A 19,375-nucleotide genomic window follows, 5' to 3' on the forward strand; every position below is an offset into this window, starting at 1 on the left:
CGATTCAACTCTGGAAGGTGGAGCTACCACACTGCAGTCTGTTAATTGGTGGAAAGAACAGTCACTTCCACTGGGCAGGGTTGGCTGTGGAAACACAAACAGGATCAGGCTTAACTGATCTGACCCGTACCAAACCAGATCTATCCAAACCGGACCACTTGGCGGAAACGGGGCTTTACTTAACCACAGGTATTTCTCTGGCCTTGCAGTCAAGAAGACTTTGATTTGTCCAGGTTGAAGTTTTGCTTCACAGAGAGAAATATCCAACAGTTAAACTCTGTATTGTAAGTTGCATTGGTTAGCATGTGGCTAACTAGCTAACTGCTTCAGTAGTAACTCTCTAAGACAGAGTTTTGTGCCTTTTCTGCTGGATTCTGGGAAATTAAGTCTTCAGCTAACTGAGCTAATTCATTAAAAATTATTCAACAAATTTGTTGGTTTTCTTCTCCAGGGTTTCAAGAGACAATTTTGAAAGTCGTGAGCAATAACTGAGACGGAGACCATCAGAAGTCGGAGTTTAAAGTCAGTTTTAGCTGCTTAGCAACAGTTGATCAAATCTGCTTTGGTCAGAAATCAAACACCTGATTCATCTTCTATTGAAGTGAAATCAAAGACCTGACATCTGACACATCAATAAGAGTGTGAGGGTTTTATCCTCCACTTTTATCTCTGTAAACTGTGTCTGTGGAAACACTCAGTCTGATCTTAAGTCAGTGATTTACTCAGAAAGTACGAGCATCATGTGTTTACTAAATGTGAAAAAGACTCGTCATCTTCATCTCTTTCTGTTTAAATCTTATATCTGAAAAGTCATTCAGTAGAAATTGGACTTTTCTCTGGAGAAACAGGCGAGGAGGACCGTGGATATTGAGTTTCCCTCCAATCAAACTGACATTTAATAAACCATTAAACTTTAACGAGGCCGTCGCTGTGACTTCGCACCTCAATGAGGTTCTGCCAGCGTTTTGTTCTGCCGCTCAGAACTGGGCCTCGTTGATTATTAATGAAGTAACCAGAGCCGGTCAAAATGTTTTCTGGGGCCAATGATTAGGCCATATCACTTCCTTCCCCCTTAAAGTAGATCAGTATCACATCCTCTCTCTGCAATCAAATTTATTGTGGTGAAGGTCACAGATGGTGAAGATAGAGAGAAGGCAGAAGTGAAACTGACTCAAGTGACATCTAAGATTTGAGTTTGCCACATTTTCACTGCGGCTGTTCACTGACTCTGGTCGGGTAAGGTCGGTTGGGCCCGGCATTATCAGCCACGCTTCGTCGACCTAACCTTCCACCAACCTAGAAATAAGCAGAGAGCTGTACTTGGGTAGGAAAGAGCTGAAACACGCAAAACTTTCCATCATTCTTACTTTCTAAGCCGTTCTTTTGAGCCAAAAATTCTTCTTTTTTCACTTCTGTGTTTGCATTATTTTTTCAAAAGTACCGGAAAGTACTTTGTGTTAATTCAGGTGAATCACTTCACCAATTCTCAGTTCTCTTCTGAAACAATAAAAAGTCAAAAGAGAGGGAAACTGAGTCAAGTTTTAAGCAGTGTTGAGAAGATCAATGTTAAAAATAACGACTCTTTGGAGAGTCTAATCTCTTCTTGACTCTACCTCCTGATATTTTTTACAATCCCGGAAAAAAAAACACAAGAACAGCAGTGTAAGCTTGTATTTAACCTCTAATAACTAACGAAAATGAAACTTCAGGAAAAAGGGGACTCAAACACAAGGCAGCTAAATGATATCTTCAAATCACCAACAATCAGCTGTGAGAAACATTTCTACTTAATTTTTTAAAGTTTGACCACAGCCCATCTGGAATGACTGGGGAGATGGATTTTTTGACCTATACTGCAGCCAGCCACCAGGGGGAGCAGTTTTTGTGGTGAACTCCTTTCGAGCTGAGCAAGATGACGTCCATTTATTATTTTACAGAATATGGTCTCATGTAACAACATGTCGATAGCTTATTTTTCTGCTAACTTTAGCGTCCAGCCCCTAGCATAAGTGTTAGCTCAGAAAGCTACACTCAGCTACTCTTATGACGATCAAAGAAGTTTCTGAATTTCAGATACAGCCACAGGACGCCACAGAGTTTCACCTTCTGTTATCATTTCAGTCACACATTCATCATGAAGTGCTGTGATGAAATCTGTTAGCATGAATTTTACTTTTACATGACTTTGTATCACACCCTGAGCGTGACCCCAGAGGAACACGTCTGCTGTGGGAGTGTATGTAGTGACTGCAGAATGCAACCCTGTCTAATCTTTGCTGCAGCCTCTTTAATGTGTTACATCAGACTCCATCAGACGACTCCATCAGACTACTCCATCAGCGCCCGTCTCTGTCTCTAGCTCCACCCTCCTCGCTGTGTCACAGAGCCGATTGACTCACTTGTTTTCTGCAGAGAGCTCCTCAGAGGTGATAAACTCTGTTTGGCTCCTCATCCTGTGGATCAAACCGCCGTCTTTGATCACAGGTTAAAAGCGTCTGAAGCCGTAAGCTGCTGTCAGGACTCTGTTTTTATTGGTGATTTGGGGAATGAATCACCTCCTTTTCTGCCTCCTCACACAAACCGGCAAAGGGTCAGGATCTCTGTGCCTGATAACAAATACAGGCCGATGATCAACAACTTTTGGCCAGGTTCCCACTGACGTGAGTCATTTTTCTGGATGCACAGTCAGCAGATTCTGGGAGAAAAAACAGCTGCACATGCCAGAAGAAGCACAGCAGCGTTTGACCAGAGGGGCTGTTGGAGACCCGAGGGCGGTTTCAAGTCAGAGGTGTTCACTCCATACTATCAGCTAACAGGGGTACACTGCAAAAACTGACAGCTGATCAGGTGTTTTTGTCTTATTTTTTGTAAAAAATGAGCAACATCCACCTGACTCGGGTCTGCAACCTTCACTTTCATAGGAGCCATTTTTACTCAGCTCACATGGATTAAAGTCATTCAGGAGCCACAAAATCTACTTTATCTTCACAATAAAGACAATAAGGTGTATTATATTCTATACATAGTTAGAACCTGGTGACAGTTTATCTGAACAAGAACGGGTTTAAGTGGACATATGATGTCTTAGATTTTTATTCTTATTAAACTTGCGAAAATGTCAAATAGGTTTGAAATAAAAAGAATTAAAAAATAATAAAGTGATCAAAAATTTGCAAAAAGTACATTTCTTTATAAATCTAATCAATTTGCAACAATTAAAAAAAATACTTAAAAAAACTGCAAAAACTACAAAAAAATTAAGTGGAAAATATTGCAATTTTTTTTAACATTGAATAAAAAATTTCAAATTTTTTTTTAAAAATGTTGCAACTTAAAAAAATCATTTTCTAATTTAAAAATTTGCAAAAAAAATAGTAAATAGTTGAAATTTAAACATTTTGCAAAAACTGCAAACTTTTTTTGAATTTTCAAGATTTTGCAAATCTTCACACAATTGTGAAATTTGATTTTTTTTAAAGAATAAATAGAAAAAAAATGTGCAAAAATTTAAGAACTGTTGGAACTTAAAAAAAAAATTTTTTTCTAATTCAAAAATTTGCAAAAATTTAGAAAAAATCAAATTTACAAATTTTGCATAAACTACATTTTTTTTTGAATTTTCAAGGTTTTGCAACACTTAATACAATTTTGAAGTTAAAAAATATCTAAAGAATACATTTAAAAAAAATTGCAAAAAAAATAAAATAAAATAAAATTTTGCAAATACTGCAAAAGAAGTTTTGCTAAACTTTCAAGAATTTTGAAATTCAAAAATTTTCAAGGAATTAATAGAATTTGATAACATTAATTGATAGTACCACTTAACTTATCATTATTTGTTTTTTTGCTAATGTGTTGACACGTCAATCAGGGAGAGAAGTCAAGAGAAAAGTCACTTGTATTAAGACATTATTCTACCTTCAAGCAAACTTCTCTTGTTCCTTCTGCATTTTTTTTTTAGTTGTTAAAGCAATTCAGACCTCATTTTTGCTTTAAATAACTTAAAACAAGACATTTTTCTGGACTGACCAGTTGAATGTGGCTCATATAAAGCATAATAAGACACTTTTTACTGAAAATAAGACAGAAACACTTGATAATATTTCATTTTTTACAGTGTAGTAGAGATAAGCTCGCCCTAGATTTCAAAGTGTGTGTTTTCTGTATGTGAAACAAAAGCTGAAGTTTTGTCTTTTGAACTTTCAGCCTCCGAGTTTCCTATCAGCCGACCTGGTACAGCAGCAGTTTTTATAGAAACAGAGGAAAAAGAAGTGGCGTGGGGAGTTTTTGCATTGATGGGGCTGTGTCATATGGAGCTAAAGATAGCAGGGGAAGGGTTTGGTATTTTCTGTTTTTCTACTGGATCTTTTCTCTTGCAGCCTGTCGTATTGTGACAGCTGCCCTCTCCCTGTTAGAATAACATCCCCGGGAACTCACTCTTCCTCACGTGCACACACTGGTTGCAGACCAACGCCTCTTCCCCCCGGCCCGTAACCCTCAGCTCACACAGGTATTTGAGGAAATTGTGCATACACGATTACGCTGGTCATAAAGAGAGGTTATCTTTCCTCCCAGATCCCTTTTTCCTTCTCTTTTCCATGTTCTCACCCAGTTCCTCTTCAGTTCCTCCACTTTTCATGGAATCCAGGGAACGCAGCTTCCTCCCAGGGCTGGTGCGCACTGGTCCAGGGCCTGCTGGTCTGCTGGGGGTTTGGTGTTGGTGGTGATTGTGTGTGTGTGTGTGTGTGTGTGTGTGTGTGTGTGTGTGTGTGGGGGGTTAAGCCTCTCCCCTCAGGAAGGCCGGCGCTTGGCGAGACCACTGCACTCTGATAGCTTGCCAGAATACACACAGATCAGTGAAGAGGCGACTGGGAAAAAGAGGAGAAGAAAGGGGGGCAGGAGAGCCGAAGAGGGCAACTCTGGTCAGGAACAGTTCAACTTTTCAAGTCAGAGCAAAAAATGAAAAAGAAAACTGCAAAAACTGAAATCTTATCAAGTGTTTTTGCCTTATTTTCGGGAGAAAATGTCTTTTTAGACTCAATATGAGCCACATTCACCTGAGCAGTCCAGTTGCCAGTAGGTGCCCACTGATTTGCAAAAGCAACAATAAGAATGCAAAACTACAACACAACAGTAGTTAGGAGGACAGTTTTCCTAACAGACAGGAAAGTTGTGAAAGTAACAATTGTTCTCTTTTTTACCTTCAGCTGTGATAAATATAGTGTTAATGCTAATGTTATTGATCGTAAAGCTAAATATAAGATGGCGAATGCTTCTGGTAAATAAATAAATAAAAGTATAATAAAAAGTGTCAAAAGGTGAGACCCTTACAAAGCTTTATTTGTCATAGCTGAAGTCAAAAAAAACAATCGTTTTTCAATTCAACCTTTCTGTGTCTGTTGGGAAAACTGACCTCTTTTTACTTCCGTTGTGTCATGGCTTCCTGAGTTTTTGTTGTCGCTTTTGCATTACTGTTTTTTTGCTCTTGCATTCCTGTTTAAGCTTTTGCATTCATGTTGTAGCTTTTACATTTGTTTTGTAGCTTTATTGATGTTTTTGCTTATGCAATTATTTTGTGACTTTTGCAATGTGATTTTCCTCTTGCATTCATGTCGTAGCTTTTGACTTTGTGTTGTATCTCGTCTATTCATTATGAGACTTTTTGATTCCTGTGGAAGCTCTTGCATTTGTTTTGTAGCTTTTGCATTTGTGATGTGGCTTTTTCACTCATGTTGCTTTTGCATTTGTGTTGTATCTCTTGCATTCCTGTGGAAGCTTTTGCATTTGTTTTTTAGCTTTTGCATTTGTGTCCAGTTTTTGCCTTTGTGTCGTAGCTTTTGCATCTGTGTTGTAGCTTTTGCATTTGTTATGTGGCTCCTGCAGTTGTGTTTCGCTCTTGCATTTTCTGTTTTTTCCTTTGGGTTTGTGTTGTAGCTTTAGCATTTGTGTTTTTGCTCTTGCATTTGTGTTGTAGCTTTTGCATTTGTTATGTAGTTTTTGCCTTTGTGTGTTAGCGTTTACATCTGTTTTGTAGCTTTTGCATTTGTGTTTTGCTCTTGCATTTTTTGTTTTTGCATTGGTGGTGTAGCTTTAGCATTTGTGTCCAGTTTTTGCCTTTGTGTCATAGCTTTTGCATTTATGTTGCAGCTTTTGCATTTGTATTGTAGCTTTTGCATTTGTTTTATAGCTTTTGCATCCCTGTTGTGGCTTTTGAGAATGGTTTTGACACCCTTAATTCAGACCTCTTTTCTGTCTGCAAATGAACAGAAACAAAACATTTTTCTGGACTGACCAGTTGAATGTGTTTAATGAGACGATTTTTACCTTAAAAAAGACAAAAACACTTGATAAGATTTCAGTTTTTGCAGGGTAAAACTTGCCCTCTAACTCTGTGACCAACAGGTTACAGTAAACTTATCTCCAGTGTTTGATGCTTTGAGCAGTGAGCAGCTGGGCAGGTAAGGGTTAACCCTCCTCTCACTGATAGAGGAACAAACCTAAAGCCTTGTTTAAAGAGTGGGGAGGGGGATTCTGTCCTCTCTGCAGGTTTCTCTCTGACTGAAGCCAAGTTTTACAGAAATCAGAGTTGGTGAACTTTTCTAAAGCGTTGGTAAACTGTTAAAAAGAGTTACTGCAGGTTTTAAAGTGACGTGTTTACACGCAGAACAAAAGCCTTCAGTTGTTTTTCACACCAGAGCTGCTGTCCTGAGCTCTAAGTTGAACCATGTGGTTTTGCGTTTGCTGTGGAGTTTGAAGACGAGTGTTTTTCTTTGTGTGTCACTTTGGTCAGACGATCTCAAACAGACAGAAATTATAACCGAGCATCAACAATCTGAACGACTTTCTATGAAACAGAGCAGATTGGTTTGTTCAGTGAACTTCATACCACTGCACAACTTTTTTTCTCCTGTGTTTTTTTTTTTTTTTTTTTCAGAGAAACAAGAGAGAGCAGAAGATTGGCTCCTCCGGCTGTTGTTCTTTCCTCTGATTGGACGACGCCTGTTGCTAGGCTTGTGTCAGTGTCAGAAAGTTTTCTGCTTCCTCTCCTCTGCGCTCTGATAGGTTAGGTCTGAACCGGTCTGGTGGACTTCTGCCACTTGTTGAACATCCCCACACTTTTTTCTTTTTTTTGTTTTGCGGTTCCCTCGCGTCTAACTTCATGAGAAAACACAGCAGCCGCAGCACAGAAACACATGTGTGCAGAGTTGACGCCTGGCATGGCTTCCTCTCTCTGTTTTTTAATCTCATCAACTTTTATCAGCCTCTTTATAGGTTTGAGCCTGTTGTTAATTCAGCTCCACACTTGTAAAGAAAAAAACAACTGCTTTAGTGAGCGCTGCAGAGAGTGGCTGCCATAGTTTGAGCCTTATAAAAAGTTTAGTGAACTAATTCCTGACAGTGGATCTTAATGAAACAGCTACTTTACTCTAAATCTGAGTCTTTGTCCCAGATTTAGTGTCCTCTTTGTTCAGCAGTTTATGCTCTGTCCTCATTACTCTGGTGTTAAAGTCTAACAACATGCTAGCTGTTGACTGTGCTGTATCTGTTTACTGGTGTCACTGAGATAACCCTCAGGTTTTCATCTATAAAGAAGGAAACACTCAAAAAAATCCTTTTCTGAATTACAAATTTACATTTTTCACCAAATTGTCCCCAAACAGTTTTTTTCCCGTCCCCTAACTTAGATACCAACTCTTCCATAACCAGCTAACTGACATTTGCTGAGCAGCAACTCCCAACATGTCCAGACTCGTCGTGTTTGTCATCTCTTTATATAATTCTCACCGTGCCAAGGCGACAGCAGTGATACTGGAGGTTGTTTCAAAAGCAAATCAAGAGATGTTGTCGTGTTTTTTTTAAGTCATCGCTCTGAAATGCGAAATTCCAAACATCGCAAGTTAACGACATCTGTGCAATACTTCGAAACTGGGAAGTATGGAGTGGGAATGAGGTGAGGTGACGAGTTAAAAGCGTTCCAGTTGCCAAGTTTCTATATATAAACATTGGATAATATTATGTAAATGGCTGATTTATTGCGACAAACAGTAGGGGGCGTTTCAGTTGAAACTGGACTTTAGCCACTGTGCGCTGTCAAACCTAATAAAACCTTCTTAATGTAGTGAATAAAAAACAAGAATATCCATCCAAACTTCTTAGACCAGCTCTATGTTTCTCCTTCACTGACCTCATCCACACGGCGGCCATTTTTCCTCTGACCTGATATCTGATAACACGCCAGCTTCTGACAGCAGCTAATGTTAGCTTCCAAACTAAAATAAGAGATACAGATAGTGATATAGAACACCATGAGTGACTTAATTAGTAGCTAGGATTGCTTTCTTGGAATTAGGTGACTTACCTTAATTAACCCTGCTAACAGCTAGCTAGGAAGTGATGGGTTGCTTACATTAGTTTCTGGTTTATACAAAACATAAAAAGTTATCAAATATTTACTTTAACATCAAAATGTTTACTTTTTTTTACTCCACATTTCTGGTAGTTGTTTATTTGTCAGATTTTGTTTGATAGAACTTTTTTTTAGACTTGTTAGCCACCACTTGATATATGCTAATGTTAGCTGCTAGTCAAGTATTACCTCTTTTTAGGGACCTTGAGTGCTAAAGATAAGCTTAATATCTTTCTAAGTATAGTTTGTTTGAATTAAGTTGATTTTTGCTAGCTGCTAACAGTTAGCTAGGAACTATTTTATCTAATAATTTTTTTATTAAGTTGCTGTTTTAAGTGTTAGCTTATACACAAAGGGTAAAGTTTTACTGCCAAATACTATTCTAGAATTTTGCTTTGATAAAAATATGTTACAATATGTTGAGATTATATAAACTGCAAACCTAGAACATGTCAGTACAACAGAATAACAGCATTACCCTGCTAACAGCTAGCTAGGAAGTGATGGATTGCTTACATTACTTCCTGGTTTTCACAAAACATAATAAGTTATCAATTACTTTTTTACTCTAGATTTCTGGTAGTTGTTTAATGGTCAGATTTTGTTTGATTGGATTTTTTTTGTTGTTGACTTGTTAGCCACCATTTGATACATGCTAATACTAGCTGCTAGTCAGGTTTACCACCTAATAGTAAACTAGAGTATTGAAGCTTAGCTTAATGTCTTGCTACTTGTAGTTTTTAAGGATTAGCTGATTTTTGCTAGCTGCTAACAGTTAGCTGGATTTAGTTTTACTATAAGCCTTACTTCAGCTGCTGTTTTTGGTGTTAGCCAATACACAGTAGGTTTAGCTTTACCACCAAATACCATTCAAGAATTTTACTTTGATGACATTTTGTGGTATGTTGAGTGTATACAAACTATAAACTTGGAATGCATCAGTAAAACATCAAAACAGCATAACCCTTGTAACTTGTTAGCGCCTATTCAATGTATGCTAATGTGAGCTGCTAGTCAAATATTTCTTTATAGCAACCTTGAGTGCTGGATGTTAGCTTAACATCTTTCTACCTGTAGTTTGTAAGGATTAAGCTTATTTTGCAAGCTGCTAACAGTTAGCTAGGAACTGTTTTTCTTGCAATTCTTACTTTAGCTGGTGTTTTTAGTGTTAGCTAAGACACAATAAGAATAGTTTTACTGCCAAATACCATTCAAAAGTTTTAATTTGATGAAAATATGTTATGATATGATGAGTGTTTACAAACTGTAAACCTGGAACATGTCATTACAATAGAATAACAGCATTACCCTGCTAACAGCTAGCTAGGAAGTGATGGATTCTTACATTAATTTCTGTTTTTCTTTATATCCTAATCACATATTTACTTGAACAAAAACATTTTTCCATGTTATTATTTTATATGTGTTAGTTTATGATTTGTTAGATTTTGTTGGATAACAGCTTTTTTCTTTTGACTTGTTAGCCACCATTGGATAAAGGCTAATGCTAGCTGGTAGTTAAGTATCACCATCTAATAGTCACCTTGAGTACTGAAAGTTAGCTTAATGTCTTGCTACCTTGCCTTAACAGTTATCAAATATTTACCCTGACATCAAAATGTTTCCATGTTTTTACTGTATATTTGTGATAAATTTTGATTTGTCAACGTTTGTTGATAGAATTTTTTTTTTTGTTGACTTGTAAGCCACAACTTGATATATGCTAATGTTAGCTGCCAGCCAAATATTACCTCTTTATAGTAACATTGAGTACTGAAGGTTAGCTTAATTTTTTGCAATGTGTAGTTTGTAATGATTAAACTTTTTTTTGCTAACTGCTAACAGTTAGCTGGGAACAATTTTTCTTATAATTCTTACTTCAGTAGCTGTTTTTAGTGTAAGCTAGTACACAGTAGGTTATGGTTTACTGCTTAACAGGTGAAAAAACGTTATGATATGTTGAGTTTATACAAACTGTAAACCTGGAACACGTCGGTACAACATAATAACAGCGTTTGAGCTGGTTTACATTTTCTCATCAGTCGTCTTTTCGACCACACGTCTGAACACACGGCTGTGAAACTTTTAGCTCATTCTCTCTCTTTGTGATTAGCTCTAAGCTGATGCTTTTCTGTGTCAAGTGCTCATTAAGGTCCTCTGACCTGCTGCTTCGTGCTTTGTGATGCCTGTGTAACTTTTCCTGGATAACAGCCTCGGAGGCTACAGGAAGCAATTATGGGATAATGGTAAATAACACGTCTTTAGCGCGAGCACAGAGGAGCCGCAGAATCAGGGAAGCGACGGCGAAATTGCAAAACTTGCTGAAATAAACCATCAAACAGCTTTTTGTCACAGGCTCAAATCTCAGCATGTGTTCAACTATATAATAAAGTTTTTGTCATTTGTTTTGTTAAATTTGGGTAAAAAATGTGATAAAGCAACAGTATGCTGGGAAAACACAGCTTCCAATCATCACCTCTTAAATTTAATGTGAAGATATTTATTTAAGCACAGTTCCCGGCCGTCACCAATGATGGTGATATTTTATTACTATTACTGTTAGAGTGGAAATGTGTCCATTGTTCAGGCTTTTCCTCCCACAGATCACTATCTGATGATACGCACACTGTAAAAACAAATCTGAGATGATTCCTTTCCCTCACAGGAGCCTTTTTTTTTTTACTGCTAATCTCTCCCAGTGTTGTCCTAACCTCTTAGCTGCAAACGCCCATCACTTGCCTCACACACACTCACACACACTCACACAGTTGCTGGTGTATCTTTTACAACAGCTGATGAGCCCCTCAGCTGCCATGTTGTCTCTATTTGAAGAAACATGCTCATAAAAAAATGTCCGCTTGTTTAAATTAGCCTTAAAGATGAACACAGTTCAAACTGTTCAAACTTTCACATTTGTTGTTCTTACACATCATTTTTAAGTTTTGAGGTTATTTATGTCATTTACTGTTGTCAATGAATTTCATTTGAGTGAATGACATTTTGTAGCTATTTATGGGTAACTTGGAAAAAAAAACCTTGCATTTTTTGCTCTTGAAAGCAGTTTTCTGTGGTACACTGTCACAAGTAACTTAAAATTTACTTGGAAATTTAAACTTTAAAATTCTATTATGTTTAAAAAACATCACTGCAAAAAATCACACTGTAAAATAATGGTGAAATACTGGTAAACCTACCGCCATTGCTTTATATTTATATATATTTTACAGAAAAGACGCTTTTGGTTGTGTTGGTGTTTTAAAGCCGTGAGTAAGGAGGAATCACAGTAAATATGAGGCCCTGCTGTACAATGTACACACCCTGTCCGCGCTTAGCAGCACAGACAGCCTGTCTGCGCTCAGCAGCACGGACAGCCTGTCTGCGCTCAACAGCACAGACAGCCTGTCTGCGCTCAGCAGCACGGACAGCCTGTCTGCGCTCAGCAGCACAGACAGCCTGTCTGCGCTCAACAGCACGGACAGGCTGTCTGCGTTCTGCTGCATGGATGGGCTATCTGTGCTGCACAGCGCATGAGCCTGTGTACTCAAGGATTTTTACAGTGCATACAGTGACAAATACCTCTTTTTGTTATCTGACCTTACATTTTATAGTTAATCTAACAAATGAATTTGTGTTAACTGCACTCAAGGTTGCTGCCAACTTCAAACTAATGATCTGTGCTCAGTTTTTTCACGGAAATTCAACAAATTACATTTCACAGTGTGGAAGAAACAAGAGGTGAAGTTGTCTGCGTCCCCTGAGACACCTGCGTTGTGGTTTTTCATAAGTCACACTTTGTTCTGAACATGCTTCAGAGGTTACCACAGGACACACAGCGTGTTTCAGGCTGTAATTCAAACTGAGGAACGTTATATTGATCACCAGAGTCAAATATTTTCTCATCGCCTTCATTTCAACAACAGAGACATGAAATAAAGTCCAAGGATGCAGACGGGGTCAGCGCTGTGGGTTGGAGCTACAGGAGCTACAGGTGGATGTACAGTTTTAGGAGAAAACACAAACTCAGAGGTGTTTTTCTCAACCTCTCTTCCAAAGTTTGATCACAAAAGCTTCTTATAATTTTATGTAACGTGTTTACAGGTTGTAGTTTGCTTACGTAACGCAGCACTTTGTTCTAACGATGAAACTTCCCGCTGATAAACCTGATATCAACACAGTCTGGATCTCAGGAGGAGGAGTGTGTCTCAATCACTGCACCCACTCATAAACGCTCCTGATGTGGCTCGGTGACAGCCTCGCACGGCGCTTAGTCAGTCAGTGCGTGCGTCCTGACAATAGTGTTTGGCCCTGACGGCGAGGCCTAAGCGCTTTTTCATGTGAAAAGGTTTCGGCGTGTCGTAAGCCCCTAACGCTGACCAGCCTCTTCTGCAGCTTTGCTGAGCCATGGGGCTCCCAGCAGCCCCCGGGAGTGCTGACTCCAGCCCTGGGAACATGTTTACAGCTGCCCCGCACCCCATCCTGTGGCATCAGGAGAGGGACCACGGAGGGAGGGAGGGGTGGTTGGCTCGGCCCACACAATGAAACCTGCTGAATCCTGTGCTATCTGACTGACAGTGGGTTGCAGAACTGGCTGGGCCGGCTCTGGATGGCGGCGCTCAGGGGCAGACTTGCCGTGTCTTGGCTGGGATTAATCACCTCCTTATCATTACCAACTTTTACGTGCCTGTCTGCTCTTTTATTGGGGTCTCTTCACAGTTCAGCCAAACCCCCTCCGAGCAGAGCTGTTGTGCTGCAGATAGAAAAAAAAAAACTTGGACAGAATCCGACAAACTTTAAAACTTTTTCTTCTAACAGCCAAACTCTGTTGTGGAGTTTTCTGCTTCCATAAAACGAGGCTTTGTGAAATGTCAGAAAGGCAAACGCTTCCTCTGTTTTGCAAGAAAAACATGTTATTTTTGAATCTCGCTCAGAAACATGACGCACGGTTTTGCATGTGTGTGGCACAACAAGGCTGAGCAGAATGTGGATGCTCCTTTACTGTGGTCACAACCAACACTTAGCTAACTTCTGAAGCTAAAACCTCTGACTTATCTGTTGTTTATCTGTTGTTTACTCCAAAAGACAAATACATCACTGCTAGTGCACAACAAAAAGCAAAGTACAGTGCATCCTAAAAGTTTTAGCACAGAGAGTTTTCATCTCATGTGATATAACTTCTCTGATTATCGACTTTTAACCTCTGTGGTGTGATAAAACAGTTATACGCTGTTCCAGTGACCGTGTTATTGTCAGGCTGGGATAAACAAAGCCATAAGAGCTGCCTTCCTTATCTCTGCTTCCTCCTGACTGTTAAAGGACTCCTTTGCCCCGACCTGATTGGTGGAGGAGGAATGGCATTATCTGTGGTGTGATAGGCTGGGCTGCACAAACCACTAACTGAAGAGCTGTTGTTGTTGCAGCAGGTCCTGCAGCGTATGCTCTGCTGCAGATCAGACAAACTCTCTCCCCTCTACAGTTGAGGGCTCGGTTTACCCCCCTAGTGCAGCAGGACGCCAGTCAAAGGGGGGCGGGAGAAGGGTCTGGGAGTCCTAGCTGTGGCCTGTTGTTGTTTTCACTGGATGCACAGATGAAGTCACAGATACAGCACATGCATGTTCAGCTCCAGGAGGTTGCTCCAGCTTTATGACTGATTAAAGCAAGGGTCTTCAACCTGCGGCTCTGGAGCCTCATGCGGCCTTTTGACTCCTTTGCAGTGTCTCCTTGTAGCTTTAAAAAATATTAAAAAAAAGAACTTTTATTTTTCTAACAGAGTGTTGATAATTAAAGACACTGACACTAAATAAAATCATTTAATAATTTTGTAAAATTAGATAAATGTCACCGTTTGCAATAAAACTTGCAAATTTTTAAACTTCAATTTTTTTTACTTTTTTTAAATTTAGAAAAAACAGTTTTTTGAGGATTTTGCATTTTTAAGAAAAGAAATGTTTTTTTTTTCAAATGTAGCAAATTTTGGAAATTACATTTTTTTGCAAACTAATTTTGGGAATTTTTGGGGAACTTTTCACATTTTTCAATTTTTTTTTTAATTTTAGATTTTTTTAAATTTGAAAAATCTTTGAAAAATTTTGCAAACTTTTCAATTTTTTAAAAAGTATTTGAAAATTAATCCAAAATTTAGAAATGAAGACATCACAGTTACAATGTTATAAACACAAAAACTTCTTGTTAAGTTATTCACTTGTTTTTTTTCACTATTTGTAAAATTTTATACACTTTTTTTGTCTTAATTGTAAAGATAAAGTACATTTGGTGGCTCTTGAACGACTTTCACCCAGGTGAGCTGAGGGTTGCAGACCCCTGGATTAAAGTATTGATTAGAGTGATTGAAAAGCACAACTAATCAGTGATCACCTTGTCCTGACTGCTGTCATCATTTAGCACAGGGGTGTTCAACCTGTGGCTCTGGGGCCTCATGCGGCTCTTTGACTCCTTTGCAGTGGCTCCTTGTAGGTTTGAAATATTATGAAAATAGAGTTTTTTTAAAATTTTCTTACAGCGGGTATTAATGAAAACAACACAGAAGCTAAGTAAAATCATGATTCAACATTTTGTACTTTTTTTTTCATTTTTTTTCATTTTTTGATTTTTTTTTTTTTTTTTCATTTTTTTTTAGATTTTTGCAGATTAAGAAAAAGAATTCCACTGTTTGGTTTTTTTTGGAAATTGAACACATTTTTGATTTTTTTTTTTTAATGTAAATACTCTTTTTTTTTTTTTTTTTGCAATTTTTGAAAGTTTTACAATTTTTCAAAACTAAGCAAAGTTTCAAAATTGCATTATTCAGGGTTATGTTTTGCAAATTTATGACATTTCAGCAAATTTTTTTAAATAGCAAAATTATACACATTTTTATTTTCTTTTTTTTTCTTTTTTTTTTAATTAACTAATTTAATTTTCATAAATTTTGCATATTTATCAAATCTATCTAACAAATTTCTTTTTTTCCCCAAATTTGCAAATTTATTGAAAATAAAATAAAATAAAAATTACATTTACAATTTTATAAACACAAAAGCTTGTATAATTATTTAACAGATTATAAACTTGTTTGTCTTAATGTGCAGAAACGGCTCTTTGGAAAGTAAAGGTTGCAGATTCCTGATTTAGCACAAAGGCTGCAGAGCCTGACAGTGGATCCGATCATGATCAATGGCAGCAGGGAACAAAAGAAGCAGAGAGAAGTGATGATGTTTTCTTAGAGGAGGGGGGATTTGTTCTCTCTGCTCACGTTTGGGCCCCACGGTTGACTCCGCCCTCACGTGCCCTTCCCCGCCGCTATTGGCTGCCTGGAACATGTTGTTGCGTTCTGATTGGCTGCCGAGCACGTCGCTCGCGCGAGCCTCGACTTATTTACCGAATGTATGAGGAGCAGAGGACGGTATTCTGCTGGAGGGCTGCAACAGCTGACTGCCGAGCACTTTACCCAGTGCCTCAAGGAACAAAGAGAGGAGGACGCAGCCATCCAAAACACACTTTTAACGTTTCCATGCCCGTTAATTAATCAGAGAGTCGCGAGGACACGAGATGAGGCACGCGGTCGCTCCGGCAGCGAACGTGGAGAATAATTCAATCGCAGTGACACGGCTGTTAAAGATATGTACCCATTGTGAACGGCTTAGCAAAAAGGTAAGAGACAGAAAAACAGCTCCAAGAGCGAAAAACACGCTCTGAAAAACACACTTCAGCTGGATTCAGGAGGCTGTGTCGTGTTTTTGACGTTTTTAAAGCGACGGTTTCTCCTCTCGGACGAACAAGCTGCAGTGCAGGGACAGAAACTGGTCTTTGTGCAGCTTGTTTACCACTAACAAGACTTTCTGGGGTCAGAAACAGCCTCGTTCATTTCATTTAACATCTCCTTTCTAACCGTTAAGACTAAAACATGAAAATGATGCGTTCAAAGACGTGTTTTTAACGCGGTGTCAGCGTCGGAAAAAAGAGCTTTTCTCGGTCATTCATTCATGTGGGTCGCGGTGCGGGACGGTGTCCGCTGCGGGGACATGTCTCGGCAAGTAGCGGAAAGTTACAGGACACTGAGGTGGTTTTAGAGATTAGCTGAGCTTTTTACTCTGATTTTTTGTTAAATATTCAAACATTTTATGTCTAAGTTTGTTTTTAATGCGTCGATTGACAGTGACGCTGCGAGAAAAGCTCAAAATCAGACTGTGGCACTATTTTCTGCTCAGGAATAAAAAAAAAAAAGATGCAGGTTGAGTAATTTTACACTAAAAAATAATTAAATAAATAATTTTTAAAAAAGTGAAGCTGAAGACAGTTGCTTCTCATCTGCTTCCTGTTGTATCTAAATGTCGTTTCCCTCTTATTTTGTCTTTCAGGACTTGGGAATAAGGATCCCAAGACCTCTAGGAAACGGACCAAGCAGATTTATTCCTGAAAAAGAGGTAAGAAGCAGTTTATAATCTCAAATCAGACTTTTAATCTCCCTTACAGGTGTGACGTTGATGTAATAAATCCTTTATTCATCGTTTTTTTTTTCTTCCTGTCAGATTCTCAAAGTCAGTAAAGTGGACGCCCGGACACAGTCAATATTTGAGGATGCATTTGCAGCCCTCGGTCGCCTTGACAATATCTCCCTGGTTATGGGCTTCCACCCGCAGTACCTGGAGAGTTTCCTCCGGACGCAGCACTACCTGCTGCAGATGGACGGACCCCTGTCTTTGCACTACCGACACTACATCGGCATCATGGTACAGCCGTGTTCACGCTCTCATTCCTCATGTACATGCTTTATGTAAGCACAGATACATCAAATATCTTGTGGTTAACACCTCCTCCTCCTCCTCCTCCTCCTCCTCCGTCTCCTGTGATCCTCAGGCGGCAGCTCGACACCAGTGCTCCTACTTGGTCAACCTGCACGTCAACGACTTCCTGCAGGTCGGCGGGGATCCCAAGTGGCTGAAGGGTCTGGACGAAGCCCCGCAGAAGCTGCAGCAGCTCGGGGAGCTCAACAAAATCCTGGCCCACCGACCCTGGCTCCTCACCAAGGAGCACATGGAGGTGAGAGGGTGAGAGGGTGGGGGGCGGCGGCGGTCTGGGGACATGAAAGCGTGTTATGTAAGAGGCTGAGATCATGGGTGGAGGCCGGAGTCTCGCTGCAGCGACAGAACTTGGATGGATTAAAGTTTGTTAACGCTCTTTTTCCCTTTCGTCTCCCGTCGCAGCGCCTCCTGAAGGCGGAGGAGCACAGCTGGTCCTTGGCAGAGGTGATCCACGCCGTCGTCCTCCTCACACACTACCACTCCCTGGCCTCCTTCACCTTCGGCTGCGGCATCACGCCGGAGATCCACTGTGATGGCGGGCACACGTTCAGACCCCCCTCCCTCAGCCAGTACTGCGTGTGCGACATCGCTAACGGCAACAGCCACGCCAATCACAACGACCCGCTCAGCAACCAGGTGAGCGCCTAACCAACCCCTCGGAGACAAACATGATCATTCTCTTTGAGGTTAAAACTGACGTTTCTCTTCTTCGTTGGTTTCTCAGGAGATGTGCGGCGAGGTGGAGGTGCTGATGGAGCGCATGAAGCAGCTGCAGGAGTGCCGTGACGACGAGGAGGCCAGCCAGGAGGAGATGGCGACGCGCTTCGAGAGGGAGAAGACGGAGAGCATGCTGGTGGTCACGGCGGAGGACGAGGAGTGCGTCCCCTCCAGAGACATCTCGCGGCACTTTGAAGACCCCAGCTACGGCTACAAGGACTTCTCCAGGAGGGGGGAGCACGTGCCCACGTTCAGGGTGCAGGTAAGGACCAGATGCCGCCTGAACCCTGAGGAGAAACTCGCCAACATGTCTGACGTTTCTCTGTTCTTCTCAGGACTACAGCTGGGAGGATCACGGCTTCTCCCTGGTCAACCGGCTGTACCCCGACGTGGGGCAGATGCTGGACGAGAAGTTCCAGATGGCGTACAACCTGACCTACAACACCATGGCCACGCACAAGGACGTGGACACCAGCATGCTGCGCCGGGCCATCTGGAACTACATCCACTGCATGTTCGGCATCAGGTCAGTCGCCAGACTCGCCACATGATGCATCATCACTGACGGATGTGGCGTCCACGTTTCTCACATGTCTCTCTCTGTTCCAGGTATGACGACTACGACTACGGGGAGATCAACCAGCTCCTGGACCGCAGCTTCAAGATCTACATCAAGACCATGGTGTGCTGTCCTGAGAAGACCACCCGACGAATGTATGAGAGCTTCTGGAGGCAGTTCCAGCACTCCGAGAAGGTGAGATCCTCAACGCAGCGTGATGTCATCATCAAACATCATGACACAGATCCTGATCGCCTCTTTTCTCTGCTTCTCTGCTTCCTCCTCCAGGTCCACGTTAATCTGCTTCTTATGGAAGCGCGAATGCAAGCTGAACTGTTATACGCTCTGAGAGCGATCACCCGCTACATGACATGAAGTGCTTTTTGGCGTTTTTAGCGTTTGTCTTTTTACTGTCGTTGTTGTTCCACAAAAATTAAAAAAAAGGAAGAAAATGAAAAAAGGAGGGGAGGGAGGGTGAGAAGAGGATCTGAACAAATGAACAAGAAAAAAAAACTCATCTCAAACTTCAGAGGATTCACTCAGTGTCGCCTGCAGTGCCACATGTGACCAACAGAGGGCGACCAACCCTGAGCACTGACAGGACGACTCTTCAGTATTCAGCATCTCCTCCGCCTCCTGGCAGCGAGTGAAGACCTGCAGAGAATCCCAGAATGCCGTGCGTCGACCAGCATCCTGCACGTTGATTCTGTCGTCACTGTTTTCTGTGTTTAGTTTCTTTTAGCGTCTTTTTATTTCATTTTGTATCAAGGGAAGTGTTGTGGATGTGCTAACTGGACGTGGAGGAGTTCACTTTTTCCTTTTTGTTGTTTTTTGTTTTGTAACGTGTGCCTGAACGATCCAGCACAGTGTGCAGATGTGCTGACGCTGCTGAAA

General features: G+C 40.5%; 1 protein-coding gene across 2 annotated transcripts in view; it reads left to right on the forward strand.

Moving 5' to 3' along the window:
• The window catches only part of sesn1 (sestrin 1), an 83,768-nt gene extending 64,669 nt beyond the window's left edge, over positions 1-19,099 (forward strand). Inside the window, exons 1-9 of one of the 2 annotated variants that reach the window (XM_074685326.1) lie at positions 15,775-16,054; positions 16,762-16,827; positions 16,933-17,133; positions 17,261-17,443; positions 17,608-17,841; positions 17,930-18,184; positions 18,258-18,448; positions 18,532-18,676; positions 18,770-19,099. In XM_074685326.1, the coding sequence (XP_074541427.1) occupies positions 15,953-16,054; positions 16,762-16,827; positions 16,933-17,133; positions 17,261-17,443; positions 17,608-17,841; positions 17,930-18,184; positions 18,258-18,448; positions 18,532-18,676; positions 18,770-18,856 (1,464 nt within the window). In that variant the 5' untranslated portion in view covers positions 15,775-15,952 and the 3' untranslated portion in view covers positions 18,857-19,099. Of the gene's footprint in view, positions 1-15,774; positions 16,055-16,761; positions 16,828-16,932; positions 17,134-17,260; positions 17,444-17,607; positions 17,842-17,929; positions 18,185-18,257; positions 18,449-18,531; positions 18,677-18,769 lie in introns of those variants that run through there. The other variant, XM_074685325.1, reaches the window with a different exon arrangement.
• Positions 19,100-19,375: the final 276 nt, after the last annotated feature.

The sequence above is a fragment of the Halichoeres trimaculatus genome, unplaced genomic scaffold, assembly GCF_033239565.1.
Source record: "Halichoeres trimaculatus isolate MK-OKI-2021-1 unplaced genomic scaffold, fHalTri1.1 fHalTri1_scaffold_13, whole genome shotgun sequence".
Lineage (NCBI taxonomy): Eukaryota > Metazoa > Chordata > Actinopteri > Labriformes > Labridae > Halichoeres > Halichoeres trimaculatus.